We start from the raw sequence: 15,739 nt of genomic DNA on the forward strand, positions 1-15,739 counted from the left end.
GTTCATGCAAAATCAGAATCCTGATGTTATCTCCTTACTGGTGTTAAATACAAATATTATTTAATTCTGATCTTTGTTTTAATTTTGGTCATGTCTTTGGAAGTCCAGTTCTCGTAGAGGTGAGTCTTTTAGTTATGACCTGGATTGGAATTGGCATCCAAACTACACTCTTCGCTCATAGTATTGCAGGAATTATCTGGATTGAATCTTGACTGGGTTAGTTGCTTATCTTAATCCTGTCAAGATTGATTTTCTGGGATTTTTAAAGAAAATCTACAGAACTAGTCCTAGTTTCCCGAAGGGGAAAAAATTGACCATTTGGACTTTCCTTGCGATTCAGCAGACAATTTAGTTGTTTCCATTTTGAAGAAAATGGTACACTTGACTTGGAGGCACTGGTCCCTGCCATGGTCCTCTTGATGTGGATCAGAATCCCTGCTTTTTATCTTTAACAAATACTGGCTAAGCATCTACAATGCATTATACCCCATTCCAGGAACTGGGCCTGCAACAATAAACAAATTCTTGCTGTCATGAAGCTGACATGCTTGCTTCTGTTGTAGACTCTCCTCAGCTCAAAGCAGATAGCTTTCAGACACTGTAGCCAAAGAAGGCGCCACAATGGAAGCTTGCTGGGGTTATGTTCCTGGGGTGCTCCTGGCCAGGTTCTCCAGGGCTTCCTTATTACTACTAGGCCCCATTGGGAGCTCTTGGGAAGAGGCCAGATCAACCAGCCCCAAGCCCAGCTTTAATAATAATAACTACAATAATGGCAACTAACTTTTACTAAGGGCTTACAATGTGCTAAGCAGGGAGTGCTCTCCATAGATACGTCTCATTGAAGATTCACAACAATTCTTTGAAGCATTTACTATTGTGGGCTCTGTTTTACAGATGGGAAAAACAAAGTTTGAGAGATGATGTAACCTGCCATGATTCTCCCAGTGGCAGAGAAAGCATTTGAAAGTTCTGTCCAGTTTGATTGTCCTTGTTCTTGATCACTATGAACTCCTGTCTCCTAATTAAAAGGGCCAGAAAAGGGAAAGCCCATACTAAAGGCCAAGTTCAAGAAGTTTAGAGTCAACAACCAGAGCAGATGGTGTGCCTGCTTCCTTAAGAAGGGCTGAGGGACAGTCAAGCCCGTAAGCAATAAGAAAAACTGTTTTGAAGTCTCCGTTGCTTAAATGAATAAATTCAATTTGATTCAACAACAGCAAGATGCTAATAATCTGCTGTTGTATCTTCTTAACTATTTGTGCTCAAAAAAGGGAACAGAGAATGTCTTGGAGAGTAATGTAGACATCTACATTCTTAACACTTCAGATAGGACATTAGGTGAAAATCTGGCAGGAAATAAAATGGTCTCAGTGTCAGTATTTCTGACATAACTGTATACCTGTATTTCTTCTTTCACAATCTCCTAGTTGTTCTGAATGTCACTTCATCCATTAGGATCCTGCCCCTTCAAAGGAATTGACCCCACTGGCCAATTCCATACTTGCACCAGCTTCTATGTAGCACTGGGTGTCAAGACTCTTGACTTAATGCTGTCAACCACCCTTCCGTTTGGGGTTGTCATTTTGGTACTTAAGGGAAGTTTCCCATGCAAAGGTCAGGCTGGTTGTTGATGACTTAGGTCTTATTGATACCTTGCTGTCTTCAGCCCTGTTTTCCAGGGTATGAACTAAGGGGTCTGGTCAAAAGTATGAGGTGTAGGCCCAAGCCAAACATTTAAGAAAACTTGCCTTTAGGCTATTGTGGCCTTTCCCAGCCACTTCCTTGTGAGAAGCAATGTCCCTAGAATGTTTTCCTTTAGTTTTCACAAAAATTAATTTTTTAAAAAAATGGGACTGGGCGCAGTGGCTCAGACCTGTAATCCCAGCACGTTGGGAGGCCGAGGCAGGTGGATCACCTGAGGTTGGGAGTTCGAGGCCAGTCTGACCAACATGGAGAAACTCTGTCTCTACTAAAAATACAAAATTAGCCAGGTGTGGTGGTGCATGCTTGTAATCCCAGCTACTCAAGAAGCTGAGGCAGGAGAATCACTTGAACCTAGGAGGCGGAAGTTGTGGTGAGCCAAGATCATGCCATTTCACTCCAGCCTGGGCAACAAGAGCAAGACTCCATCTCAAAAAAAAGAAAAGGAATATCTCTGCTACATGAGTCTCTCTGTTGCTGGGACTAAGAGGAGGGGAGAGAAGGAGGAGTCTAAGAAACCAGTTTCCTCTTTCTGAATGTGAGAACCCTGTGGCACTTGGTCGTGGTTGTGAGGCCGCAGGAAGTGTAACTATGGAGGTGAGTGAAAGCTAGTGTTGATATTTAAAACTGAAGATTGAATAGTTCATGGAAATGACTTTTCCTGCTGTAGTACAAGACAGCAACAGTCTTCTGACTCTAGGGGTTGCTTAACAACCTTAGGGTCAACACAATTAGTGTCTATCTCAGTGTTTTCTCCTCTACCCTTCATAGCTAATGGATCCAGAAGAAAGGAAGCCAGAGTGAGAGATGTGGGGTCTTAGCAGACATGTCAGAAATAAGCCCCACTTACTTTTCGCCAAATGGAAAATAATCATCTCTCCAGTGGAGAAGGGTGTCCTCCTTGTGTGGTCTTCCCACTTACACAGGGACCTTTGGACATAATCCCACCCACAGGCTGAGAGGGGGAAAGCAGCTGTTAAGGGTTGTCTCCTTGACAATATCTCCAGCTCCCCCTGGAGCATTTATAAATCAGAGCTATGGATCCCTACCATAAGTTTAGGATTAGCTGGAGGCAAGAAGCCACATAAATGCTACATTTAATAGGGGCTAAGGTGTACCCTTCTTTCTGTCCAGACAGGTATAAAGAACTCGAGCATCTTGGGATAATGGAAGGATCAAGGGTTTTGAGGCTAATATACCTCGGTCAGAGTTCCAAGTCTACAATTTACTGCCTGGGTAAGCTTGAGCAATGTCTTTAACTTCTCTGAGTCTTCATTCAATCCTCACAAACAACCTTTTCAGGCAGATGTTAATATTATATCCACTGTAGATAAGGAAAAGAAGGCTCAAGCCGGGCGTCGTGGCTCACAACTGTAATCCCAGCACTTTGGGAGGCTGAGGTGGGTGGATCACAAGATCAGGAGATCGAGACTGTCCTGGCCAACATGGTGAAACCCTGTCTGTACTAAAAATACAAAAATTAGCCGAGTGTGGTGGTGCACACCTGTAGTCTCAGCTACTCAGGAGGCTGAGGCAGGAGACTCGCTTGAACCCAGGAGGCAGAGGTTGCAGTGAGCCAAGATTGCTCCACTGCACTCCAGCCTGGTGACAGAGCAAGACTCTGTCTCAAAAAAAAAAAAAAAAAAAAAAAAAAGAAGACTCAGAGAAGTTAAGCAACTAGCCCATGGGTCACACAGCCAGTAAGTAGCACAGTAAGAATTCAAGCATAGATCTGTCTTTCTGACTCAGCTGCCCATGCTCTGAACGATTCCAATTCCACTTTGTTACCTCAGTGATCTTGGGGCTCGTAGCCCAGACTGCACTTGTAGGCACAGCTCCTGACATGGCTCCAGACACAGCTCCACGCACATTACTCTTAGGTTTAGGCAGAGTTCTGGAAATACGGGATCTCTGTATAAGAGAGAGAGAAAAACTTGAGGGTTGGTATGCCAGCACACAAACAGTAGAATGTCACTGCCAAAATATTCTTATTGTATGTTAAGAGAAGTAAATATAGGCCAGGGATGGTGGCTCATGCATGTAATCCCAGCACTTTGGGAGGCCAAGATAGGAGGGTTGCTTGAACCCAGGAGTTTGAGACCAGCCTGGGCAACATGGTGAAACCCTGTCTCCACTAAAAGTACCAAAAAATCATCTGGGCGTGGTGATACAGAACTGTAGTCCCAGCTACTCGGGAAGCTGAGGTGTGAGGATCACTTGAGCCTGGGAAGTTGAGACCGCAGTGAGCTATGATCATGCCACTGCACTCTAGCCTAGGTGACAGAGTGAGACCTATCTCAAAAATAAGTAAATAAATAAATAGAAAGAGAGAAGTGAATATGGAAATACTAATCAACACTGTGTGCCAGGTAATAGGCACATTATATATTTATACATCCTCTCATTCAAGGCTTACAACAGCCCTTTGGGGGTAGGATCAGCTGAGAAGCAGAAACAAGTTCCCACTCCTATTAATTTTGGCAGGGTTACAGTAGGGAACAGAAGAGTAGTCCAATTAGACATTGATGCTTGAGTCCACTATTACCTGTCGAGGTCTGCCTCTCTGGGGATCCATAGAAGGACTCATTTTACTTGCTGATCTTTCAGGCTTAGGATCCAAGAAGAAGATGCTATCATGGGATAGGGCTTTGCTCCCCATGCCACTCTTGGCCCTGGACAGAAATGAAAGGTCTTGTAAAATCAACCCAAGGATCATAAGAACTGAAGACAAACGTATTTTCATAATATGGCCTACAATAGATACCTCAGAAGGAAAGCAGGGATGCATATGTATTGACATAGAAAGCTGCTTATGAGATTATAGGTGAAAAAAATAATAATATGATCCCATTTAATATATACACATATATTACACACATATATAGTTCATACTCAAAGGAAAAAATCTAAAAGGATATCCACAAATTGTTAGAGGTGGTTCCCTCTGAGGAATGGTGCACTAGGGACAGGAGGGAAATTTTCATTTTTCTACTTCTTGTCCTTCTGTATAATTTTAATTTTTACATTATAAGCATATATCCTTTTTATGTAACAGTCTTACTGAGATATGGTTTACATACCATACAATTCACCCATTTAAAGTATATAATTAAATAGTAGCAATTCTAGGGAATGGGAGGAAAGGCCATGAGTTTTGCTATTATTACAATGAGAATTATAAAAGATCTTTCACACCCAAATTTCTCTCTAGTGTTTTTTTTTAAGTGTATCAAAGATCTTCCCAGATATGGCAGGCTTTCATTCATCAGATTCTCTCCTCTTTCACTCAGGAGACCTACAATATATCTATCCTATTTTCAAACTCATCTTATGTACCACCTGCCCCTCCCTTCCCCAAGCTTGCTAAATCCAGATGAGAATATCTTCTGATTTGGAATGGTGCCAGGTTGATGACAATTACGTGTTAAGAAAATTTAGAAGACAGAAACAAATGAAAGGCTAAAGACATGAAAGATGACTTTTTGGAGTGTGGTAATGTATTTTACCTTAAAAAAAATTCAACCAAAGACATCATAGGAAGAGCAAACTATAGACCAATACCTCTTATGAATATAGATGCAAAAATCCTCAATAAAAAACTCACAAACTCAATTCAGCAGCATATAAAGAAAATTATATACCATGACAATGTAGGATTTGCAAGGAACGATTGGCTTAACATATGAAAATCAATGAATGTCAAACACTATATTAATAGAATAAAAACAAAAACTATATGACCATTTCAATAGATGCAGAAAAAAGATTTGTAAAAGTCAACACCCCTCCATGATAAATGCACTCAACCTTGATAGAAGATATCTGTGACAAACCACGGCTAATATCATGGTGAAAGGCTGGATGTATTCCCCCTAAGATCGGGAAGAAGACGAGAATGACTGCCCTTATCATTTCTATTCAACAGTGTATGGGAGGTTACAGATAGCAAAATTAGGTAAGAAAATGAATTTAATGGCACCAAGAATGGAAAGGAAGAAGTGAAATTATCTCTATTCACAGATGACATAATTCTGTATATAAAAACTCCTAATGAATCCACTAAAAATGACTAGAACTAATAAATGAATTCATCAAAGTTGAAGGATACAAGAACAATATATAAAAATTGTATTTCTATACACTTGCAATGAACAATCTGAAAATGAAATTATGAAAACCCTTCCATTTACAATAGCAACAAAAGAATAAAAACTTAAAAATAAATTTAACAAAATATGTGCAAAGCTCATACTCTGAACACCATAAGACACTGATGAGAAAAGTGCCAAAGGCCTGAATAAATGAAAGAAAATCTCATGTTCATTGGAAGACTTGAACTTGTCAAGATGTCAATACTTCACAAAATGATCTACAGATTCAATGCAATCCCTATTGAAATTCCAGCTGGCTTTTTTTCCATAAAATTGTTTTTAAAATTCATAGTTAAATGCAAGGGACCACAAATAGCCAAAATAATCTTGAACAAGAAGTACAAAGTTGGATAACTTATACTTCAATTTCAAAACTTACTATAAAACTACAGTAATCAAGAGAGTGTAGCACTAGCATAAAGGTAGACATATAGATCAATGGAATAGAGTTAAGAGTTCAGAAATGAACCTATACATCTATGGTTGATTTTCAGCAAGGGTGCCAAGACTATTCAATGAAAAAAGAATAGTCTCTTCAACAGATGGTGCTGGGGCAACTGGGTAACTACATGCAAAAGAATTAAGTTGGACCTTTATTTCACACCAGATAAAAAATTTAACTCAAAATGCATTAAATGCCTAAATATGAGAGCTAAAACTGTAAAATTCTTAGAAGAAAACATAGGGGTAAATCTTTGTGATCTTGGATTTGGCAATGGATTTTTAGATATGACACCAAAACCTCAAGGAACAAAAGAAAAAAATATAGATAAATGGTGATATGGTTTGGCTGTGTGTCCCCACCTAAATTTCATGTCAAATTGTAATCCCCACATGTTGAGGGAAGGACTTGGTGGGAGGTGATTGGATCATGGGGGCAGTTTCCCCCATGCTATTCTTGTAATAGTGAGTTCTCATGAGATCTGATAGCTTAAAAGCGTGTGGGAGTTCCCTGCTTGCACTCTCTCTCTACTGCCACCATGTAAGACGTGCCTTGCTTTCCCTTACCCTCTGCCATGATTGAACTGTGAGTCAATTAAACCTCTTTCCTTTATAAAGTACCCAGTCTCAGGTAGTTCTTTATAGCAGTGAGAACAGACTAATACAAATGGATTTCATCAAAATTAAAAATGTTTGTGCATCAAAGGTTACTAGCAAGAAAATGAAAAGATGACCTACATAATGGAAGAATATATTTGCAAATTATATATCTGATAAGAGTCTTGGATCTGAAATATATAAAGAACTCTCTCACTAATAGGAATTCTTATTATTGAATTCTTAAGGAATTCAATAATAAAATGTTAACCCAATTAGAAAATGAAAAAAGGATGTGAATAGACATTTCTCCAAAGAAGAAAGCTATACAAATATCTTTTCCAAAGATATACAAATGGCCAATAAGTACATGAAAACATCCTCAACATCACTAGTTGGCAAGGAAATACAAATCAAAACCATAATGAGATGCCATTTCACACCCATTAAAATGGCTAGAATCAAAAATTCAATTCAGATAATAACAAGCATTGGCAAGGTTGTGGAGGAATTGGAACACCCATACACTGCTGGTGGTGCCTCCATACATTGCTGGTGTTAAAATGGTGCAGCCGCTTTGGAAAACAGTCTAGCAGTGCCTCAAAAGGTTAAATATGTAACAGCCATTTGATCCAACAATTCCACTCGTAGGTATATACCCCAGAGAAATAAAAACATATATCTGGCCAAAGCTTGTACACAAATGTTCACAGCAGTATTATTCACAATAGCCAAAAGGTGGAAAAAACCCTAATATCCATTAACTGATAAATAGATAAAATATGGTATAGTCATGCAATGAACTACTATTCAGTTGCAAGAATGATAAAATTCTGATACATGCTACAACATGAATGAACCTTGAAAACATACTGAGTACAAGAAGCTAGTAAGAAAAGATCACATTCCATTCATGTGAAATGTCCAGAATAGATAAATCCACAGAGACAGAAAGCAGATTAGTGATTTCCAGGGCATGGCGGGCATGGGGTGGAGGTTGAATAGGGAGGACTGGTCAGTGGTAACAGGAGTTTCTTTTTGAGATGATAAAAAGTTCTAAAATTTATTATGATGATTGTACAACTCTGAGGATTTACAAAAAAAATGAATTTTACTATTTAAGTGGTTTAATTGTATAATATATGAATTATATCTCAATAAAACTGCTACCTACCAAAAAAGAAATCAAGTTCTTGATGCATGATTTTAAATGAATGACCCTTGAAAACATACTAAGTAAAAGACCCAGTCAAAAATAGCCACATATTATATAACTGCATTCATGTGAAATATTCACAGTAGGCAAATCCATAGAGGCAGAAAGCAGATCAGTAGTTTGAAAGAGGAGAGGGGAAATGGAGAATGACTGCTACTGGGTGCAGGGTTTCTTTTTAGGGTGATGAAATGTCCTAAAACTGAGTAATAGTGATAGCTGCATACCCTAAAAGGTAGAATTTTGTAGTATGTGAATTATATTTCAATAAAGCTGTTATATAGAGACGTAAAAATTTTAAATGATAAAGTTATTCCTGTTAGGTAGGAAAAAATGTGTATGTGTATATAAAAGATGAGATTAGACATGAAAAAAGAAAGGAAGCAAAGAAGGAAAAAAGCAAGCAAGCTGATACATGCTGCAACATGGATGACTCTTGAAAACATGCTAAGTGAAACAAGCATGCTAAGTGAAAACATGCTAAGTGAAACAACCTTTGTATGATTCTACTTACATCAAATATCCAGAATAAGCAAATTTATAGAGGCAGAAAGTAGATTAGTGGTTATTTAGGGGAAAAATTGTTCATTGGTACATGGTTTCTTTTAGAGAGTAATAGAAATGTTTAAAAATAGATAAAATAAATTTTAAAATGTTTAAATACACTTTTTGTACTTATTACCTTTATTACAAAACAATACATATATGTTGGCACTTTAAAAAATCTTCAGATGGTAACTAGAGTAGCAGCTTGAGCATTGTGGGGCTAGCACCCACCCTATCATTATGAGCCTGTGGGGCCATCACATGGATATATTTGATAATGACACACCATAAGGACAATCTCATGTTATGGGGATTAAAACAGAACCTGCTCTCAGATGGCTTGTGGGCCAGCAAGAGAGGAGAGGAGAGAGATGTTTGCTACTTTGTGCTAAACTCCTACTTACCTTTTCCCTATAAAACTCTGCTCTTCATGTGGCCCTGGTGTTGAAGGCAATGTAGTCTGCTTTATAAAACAGCAGTCCAGCAGAAAATTACTGACTCTCTAGATAAACACTTAATGGGCATATATGTTTGACCCAACATTGAGAGAGTAATGTTTCTGGACATCTCTATATACACGCATATGCTCAGTATGCACCCATAATACACTTTGATTCTGCTGCTCTGTGATCTACTGACTCAAATCAGGTTCAGAACCAGTGTAGCATCTGTCACTACCTTGCCTCCCCTGCTTTGTGTGCAGAAAAACTGACAGGAAATCTTGGGCTATGAGTGGGCTTAAGAATGTCTCTCATTTCCATGCTTTGCATTAACCAGAGTGAAACTGTTGAATTGGCTCTATAGTGCCAAGCCCTCCCTGATCAAAAGATTACATTAGCACCAGTTGTGACCAAGTTTGTCAGAAATCAAAACTCTTGTCCACTTAACATATCTAGTGCTCATTGATCTTTTCCTGGAAGTGAAAAGAAAAAAAAAAAATCCAAAATCTCAAAATCTCAGCCTTAAATAAGGACAGTGAAGTACGTTATTATAACAGCACTCATTAAGAAATCAAATGAAGGAACGGGATTTGTCCATTCCATCAGATACAGCTTAATACAGTCTTGGAAGTAGATGCTGGTCCTGTGGTACAGGCCAGGGGAAGGCTGGTCATAAGTTTCATTATGATTGATTGCTTCAGTGAATGAAAAAAGCTGATCTCCCTTCTCTGAGGTGACATATTCCAGGGTTTCTTCCCCAAGCACATTAAGCAAAAGATTGAGATCAGGGGTGATCTTCAGGCCCCCTAAGTTATATTCTTTTTTTTTTTTAAGACAGAGTTTCGCTTTTATCCCCCAGACTGGAGTGCAATGGCACAATCTCGGCTCACTGCAACCTCCGCCTCCCAGGTTCAAGCGATTCTCCTGCCTCAGCCTCCCAAGTAGCTGGGATTTTAGGTGTCAACCACCACGCCTGGCTACTTTTTTTGGTGTGTTTTTAGTAGAGATGGGGTTTCACCATGTTGGTCAGGCTTGTCTCGAACTCATGACCCAGGTGATCCGCCCGCCTCAGCCTCCCAAAGTGATGGGATTACTGGCATGAGCCACCGCACCCAGCCAAGTTACATTCTTTGAGTTAATTTATGTTCCTTGCATACAAAAAAAAATACCCCCCTTCTCTCTCTCTCTCTCTCTCTCTTTCTCTCTCTCTCTCTCTCTCTGTCTCTCTTTCAGGTTCATGTGTGCACACACTTCTGGAAAGGAAGGAACAATAAGAGGGGGAAATGTAGAACTTTAGCAGAGATAGTAAACCTGAATGTCCCTCCCCGAACTCCTGCCTGCTTTTAGCAGGTTAGTCTTAGTCTTACTGAACACTATAAGGTGATGGGCTATAATAGTATTACCTGTGAGGTACTGCATAAGCCCCTCTTCCAAAACCATCTCCCCTACTCCCAGCAAGACTATCTGAAATTCCTCACACTGGATGCACTCATGAAGGTTGTTCTTAAGGAGCCATATATGATAACTATCAGGCCATTATGTTATAGAATGTATTGGGGGAGGTATTGAGGACAGTATAACATGTCAGCTAACTGCCCCATTCCCTTAAGACTGCATGGTTGGAATGGATAGCAGGAGTGGTGAGCTCTGTGGAGAGTCCAGGTAAGTCTGGCATTTAAGGCCAGGAGAACAGGCCTAAGTAGAACTCCATAGAGGGGGTCTGATTGATCCAGAGACAGCTGGGGATCCTAGGTGTCCAGACAGCACAATAGGTTGTGGAAATTTGGGCACTGCAGATGAATATCTGAATAGTGATGGCAGTGGTAGCTGGAAACAGTCTTTCCTATGCGCTTTGTGACTATAGCATTTCCCCTAGTATCCTGGGATGTGGAGAGAGGGATTTGGGTTATTTGCTTGAGTATGTGTTTTTATAGCAACACAGTGATTTCATGCTCACAGCCCAACCCACTCCCAGTTGATAGCTTTACTATATGAGGCTTTCATCACTCGTTAGGAGATTTTGGCCAGATCTGTAGTCTGAGAGCCAGGCAAGCAAACCAGACCAAGCCTCTTGAACGATGTAGGCCCTTCTTACCAGATCAAATAGGCCTCCAGCTCCTCAATGGCTGCAGGCCCCACATCTCAACTTATTTTAGCTGTGACAGGAAGGGCTTCCCTGAATATCTGTACTCTCTCAGTGCTCTTGGGAAACGGGGTATGCATTTGCCATGCTCTAACCCACTGAGCTGTGCAGCTCAGACAACAAACACGCATATGCACACAGAGAATAGCACTGTCGCCCCTCCCACCTCTGACATGACTGCATTGGCAATGACTGCAAGCCTGGCCCCCATAGGTGGGGACTCTTGGTGCTCCTAGTGATTTAGCTGCCAAAAGATGACCTAGATCCAACTGTTTGCCTCTTCCCCTGTCACCATCACTCTCCACCCCATCTGAGCTTACCTGGCCCCAGTTGGTTGCTTTTCCCGAACAGGCTCCAGAGAAGAGATGTTAATGTTGCTTCTGGACAAACTCGGTTCTAGAATTTCTTCTTCCTGGCTATCTTCAGCCTCTTTTTTCTTCTTCTTACCAAAAAAGCTCTTAAGGGCTTTAAATTTGGATTTCTTCTTTCCTGGAAGTGAAAAGTGAAAATGAGTCAGAGTGTGATGGTAGAAGGGAAGACAAGAGAGGAAACAGGGACTTCATGACAGGAACAAGGACCATGATCCCACCCAGGTGGCCTGCAGAGCTTGGTCTCAACCCCAATGCTCATAGCACCATTCAACATTCATTTAATTAGTTGTCCCCTTAGTAACTCAGTACCAAAGTGTCTCAGTTACTGGTGAAAGCAGAAGCTTAGGCCACAGCTTGCGATCTTTGGGCAGCCTCTATTCAGGCCAAACTCACTAGGAATTAATTTGCCTCTCAATTTCAGCTATTAACATACACACTTCTTTCTTTGTCCTAAGAAGTTCATGCATGTGAAGCAATGATTGAGCCCATGAAAGCACTTGATACTCCCGTAATTTTACCCCAGTGGCTGGAGTCATTGCAATCCAATAGGAGAGCCAAGCTTCCACAGGTGAAAAACACTTTAGAACCCTTAGAAATCCAAGTCCAAGTGGGAGTTGATACTTCCCAGCCTGCATGCTCAAAGGATGCAGACCTAAAGAGTGAGTGCGGTTGGTTGGTGCAGTCCAGGAACACTTCCTTGAGGAAGGAATTTATGAGCAAAGGAGGTGGCCGGGAATCAAAAAGAAGAAAGGGCTACCCAGGCAAAGAAGCTGCCTGTGTAAAAGGCATGTCAAAATCAGATACTAAAGAATTTTTCAAGGAGAGAGAGGAGAGAGAGAGAGAGAGAGAGTGTGTGTGTGTGTGTGTGTGTATGGTGTGTGTGTGTGTGTGTGTCTGTGCGAGATGATCATTGTGTGTGTTCTTCAACTCTTGCCAATTGGTTTGGATTATCTACAGGGCTGCTGCCTTTTGCACATGCAGCTAAATGTGAGTTTGCTCCATCTATAATAATCACCAGGGCAGCAGTGAGGAATGTGAGCTTTAAATGCTCTTAAGGTGCTGATTGTTTGGGATTTAGTTTCTTTTTCTTTTCTTTTCTTTCCTTTTTTTTTTTTTTTTTTTTTTTTTTTTTGAGACAGAGCCTCTCTCTATCACCCTGGCTGGCGTGCAATGGTGTGATCACCGCCCACTGCAACTTCCATCTCCTGGGCTCAAGCGATACTTGCACCTCAGCGTCCCTAGTAGCTGGGACTATAGGCATGAACCACCACACCTGGCTAGTTTTTGTAATTTTTTGTAGAGATGAGGCTTCACCATGTTGCCCAGACTGTTCTCAACCTCGAACTCTTGGCCTTAAGTGATCCACCCGCCTTGGCCTACCAAAGTGCTATGATTACAGGCCTGAGCCACCACTCCAGGCCTCTTTAGCTTCTTAATAAGCACATATGTCTTTATTGTGCTTATTAAGAAACTAAAGGGGATAAGGGGGAGAAGGCTTGTGATACATTCTTCAGAGGGAAGGAATTAGCAGTTAGTGATTTCACATGCAATAAGTACCAACTAAGCTATCTCATTCCAAGTCTCAACTGTCTGGTCTCCATAAGGCCTCATCCGCCCAGCAATTCTGTGCTGGCAATGAAGGGCCCAGACAAGGGAGTTGGCAATGCAGCAGCCATCATGAAAGGCTTGATGGTGTAATGGAAAGCATCACCCCAAGAGTCAGAAAATTCTGGAACCCTAGGCTTGAATCCACTATCAATTAGCTCTGTGACCTTGAGCAGGTCACTCAGCCTCTCTGGTACTTAGAAGGAAAATGAGAGGATTGCACCTGATCAGCATCTCCCAAAGTGTGTTCAGAGGGATGCTCATAAGGTTTGTTGCATGAAAAAGGGATTTGCAGTCCAGTCAATCTGGAAAAATCTGGATTAGACAAAGTTCAGTAGTCTGCTTTCCAACAAAACTTTTGTGAAACTCCAAAATGTTTATGTATATGGTGAAGTTCCAAGAAACCAGGCAACAATATTATCTCCCAATGTGTGTAAGCAGAATGTCTGGCCAAACACACTTTGGGAAATGCTGAACTAGAGTTCCTTTAGCTCAGAAATGCTGTGACCTATTTGTGCACTGATTAACCCTGAGCCTCCAGGGTAAAAGTTCCTAAACTTCAAGACCTGCCTTAAGTCCAGTTTCCCACCAATCAATGCAACTCATGCTTCTCTCTGTTCCCTGAACAACTAAAACTTGGCTGTTGGTATCACAAGTTTTGTATCTGAATGTTCTTAGCCTGCTCACTCATTCATTTGTTCATTCATCTACTCAACTAATATTTATGAAGGTTAAGAACTTATCATGTCCTGGGTATCAGTGAGAAAGAACTAAGATACAGTTCCCTATGTCTTAGCTACTGTCCCCACCTTAAGGCTGTAGGCAGGCCCCTCTTAGCATCCCCCCTTAGTAACTAGCTCAGTGCAAGGTGTGCAGTAACAGCTGTGTCCACTGGGGGATGAAGAATACCAACACAGCTTGTCACTTCCTTTGACTTGAGACCACTGAGCAGAATCATCCTTCAGCAACCTGTAATTTAAACACTGGCCCTTATAGGGGTTGATGCAAATTATAAATGACATAGGTGAAGAGCTTAGCATATGACCTGGCATGTAGTAAGTGCTCAATAAATGTGAACTAGTGTCAGGGATTCGATAATTACTTGCTTATTAGGGCCAGATTCAATTCTATCTATGGTCATCAGAAGCAGCCCCATATCTACAACTGAATAGTGAACTGTACAATATGCATAATTGGAGGCAGAAGCCAGCATGGAGTAGAGCAACGAAAGATCACAGATCTGTTATTTGATAATTGCTGCTTAAGTAATTTCTGTTTTGGATGACTTGGGCAATTTCTTGTCTACTAGAATGCACCTGTATAGGGCATGGTTGGGAAAACTTGGCAATTCTACCTAAAGAGAGAAAGAATAAAAAATGAAAAAGCAATAGGAAGCATATCTTTTCCCCAAGATCCCTTTTAAATTTTTTTCAGAAAAAAATTTAATTTCTACAATAATAAAATAATTAAGGCTGAGCACAGTGGCTCACATCTGTAATCCCAGCACTTTGGGAAGCCAAGGCAGGAGGATTGCTTGAGCTAATGAGTTCGAGGCCAGCCTGATCAATATAGCCAGACCTCATCTCTATTGAAAATTTTTTTAAAAATTAGCTGGGGATGGTGGTGAGTGCCTGTACTCCCAGCTACTCAGGAGGCTGAGGCAGGGGGATTGCTTGAGCCCAGGAAGTTGAAGCTGCAGTGAGCTATGACAATACTCCCACCTGGGCAATAGAGCTACATCCTTCCACCTCTGCCTCCCAAAGTGCTAGGATTACAGGTGTGAGCTACTGTGCCCAGACGATTTACTGATTCTTGACAGGTGGGTCTCATTCTGGCCTTCTGAAAGGGGAAGAACTTTATGCTCAGAAGATTTAGAAACACAGCAATTGTTGCCTCTCTTGCTTCAAAATCCCTTAGTGGAAGGGAGGAAGGCACAGCTAGGGAATTTGGAGTTGCAGACCTGCTTCTCATAATCCAGCAAAGACAGAGAAGAGAGTCAGCAGCTAGTAGCTCCCTTTGTGATACAATCTATAAACACTGAATAACTGCATAAAAACATGTCTAATAAACTCTTTAGGCTGTAATAATGAATTCAACAAACAATCATTGTATGAGCAGAAAATTCTACATTAACACATTTTTATGTTCCTAAATTAACAAAATGACTAGTGCTGTTGGAACTGTAACAGGTGCTAAAAGTTAAGTATGCATATATGCATATAGTCCAATTTCCCCCCAATTTTCCATTCTTTTCTGGCCAGAATCAACAATTATTTTCCCACAAAGATTCAAAAATAGCTAAAGCAACACGTGTGTCTTTTAACCATAGGCCCTAGAAGGAAAAGAATGTTTCCGTTCCAACCTGTAGGGCGGCTCTGAGTGTGGTGGTGCTTTGTTAGCTTGGTTAGCAGGGAGCTGGGGCGGCACAAAGAGATGGTAACTGCCAAACATGGTGGGTTGGCTGCTATTGCTCTAGGTCAGCTGGATACGACCTTTGTGACAACCCACTGCCAGACATACAATGTCAGTAGCAA

At 40.8% G+C, this 15,739-nt stretch overlaps 1 protein-coding gene across 1 annotated transcript in view; it reads right to left on the reverse strand.

Moving 5' to 3' along the window:
• Positions 1–15,739, reverse strand: part of KIAA1210 (KIAA1210 ortholog) — a 44,746-nt gene that overhangs the window by 26,630 nt on the left and 2,377 nt on the right. Inside the window, exons 2-4 of the mRNA XM_032258316.1 lie at positions 11,550–11,718; positions 4,244–4,370; positions 3,487–3,609 (exon numbers count right to left, since the gene is read on the reverse strand). Of these exons, the coding sequence (XP_032114207.1) occupies positions 3,487–3,609; positions 4,244–4,370; positions 11,550–11,718 (419 nt within the window). The remainder of the gene's footprint in view (positions 1–3,486; positions 3,610–4,243; positions 4,371–11,549; positions 11,719–15,739) is intronic.

The sequence above is a fragment of the Sapajus apella genome, unplaced genomic scaffold (assembly GCF_009761245.1).
Source record: "Sapajus apella isolate SASKATOON/1434 unplaced genomic scaffold, GSC_monkey_1.0 scaffold102, whole genome shotgun sequence".
NCBI classification, from domain to species: domain Eukaryota; kingdom Metazoa; phylum Chordata; class Mammalia; order Primates; family Cebidae; genus Sapajus; species Sapajus apella.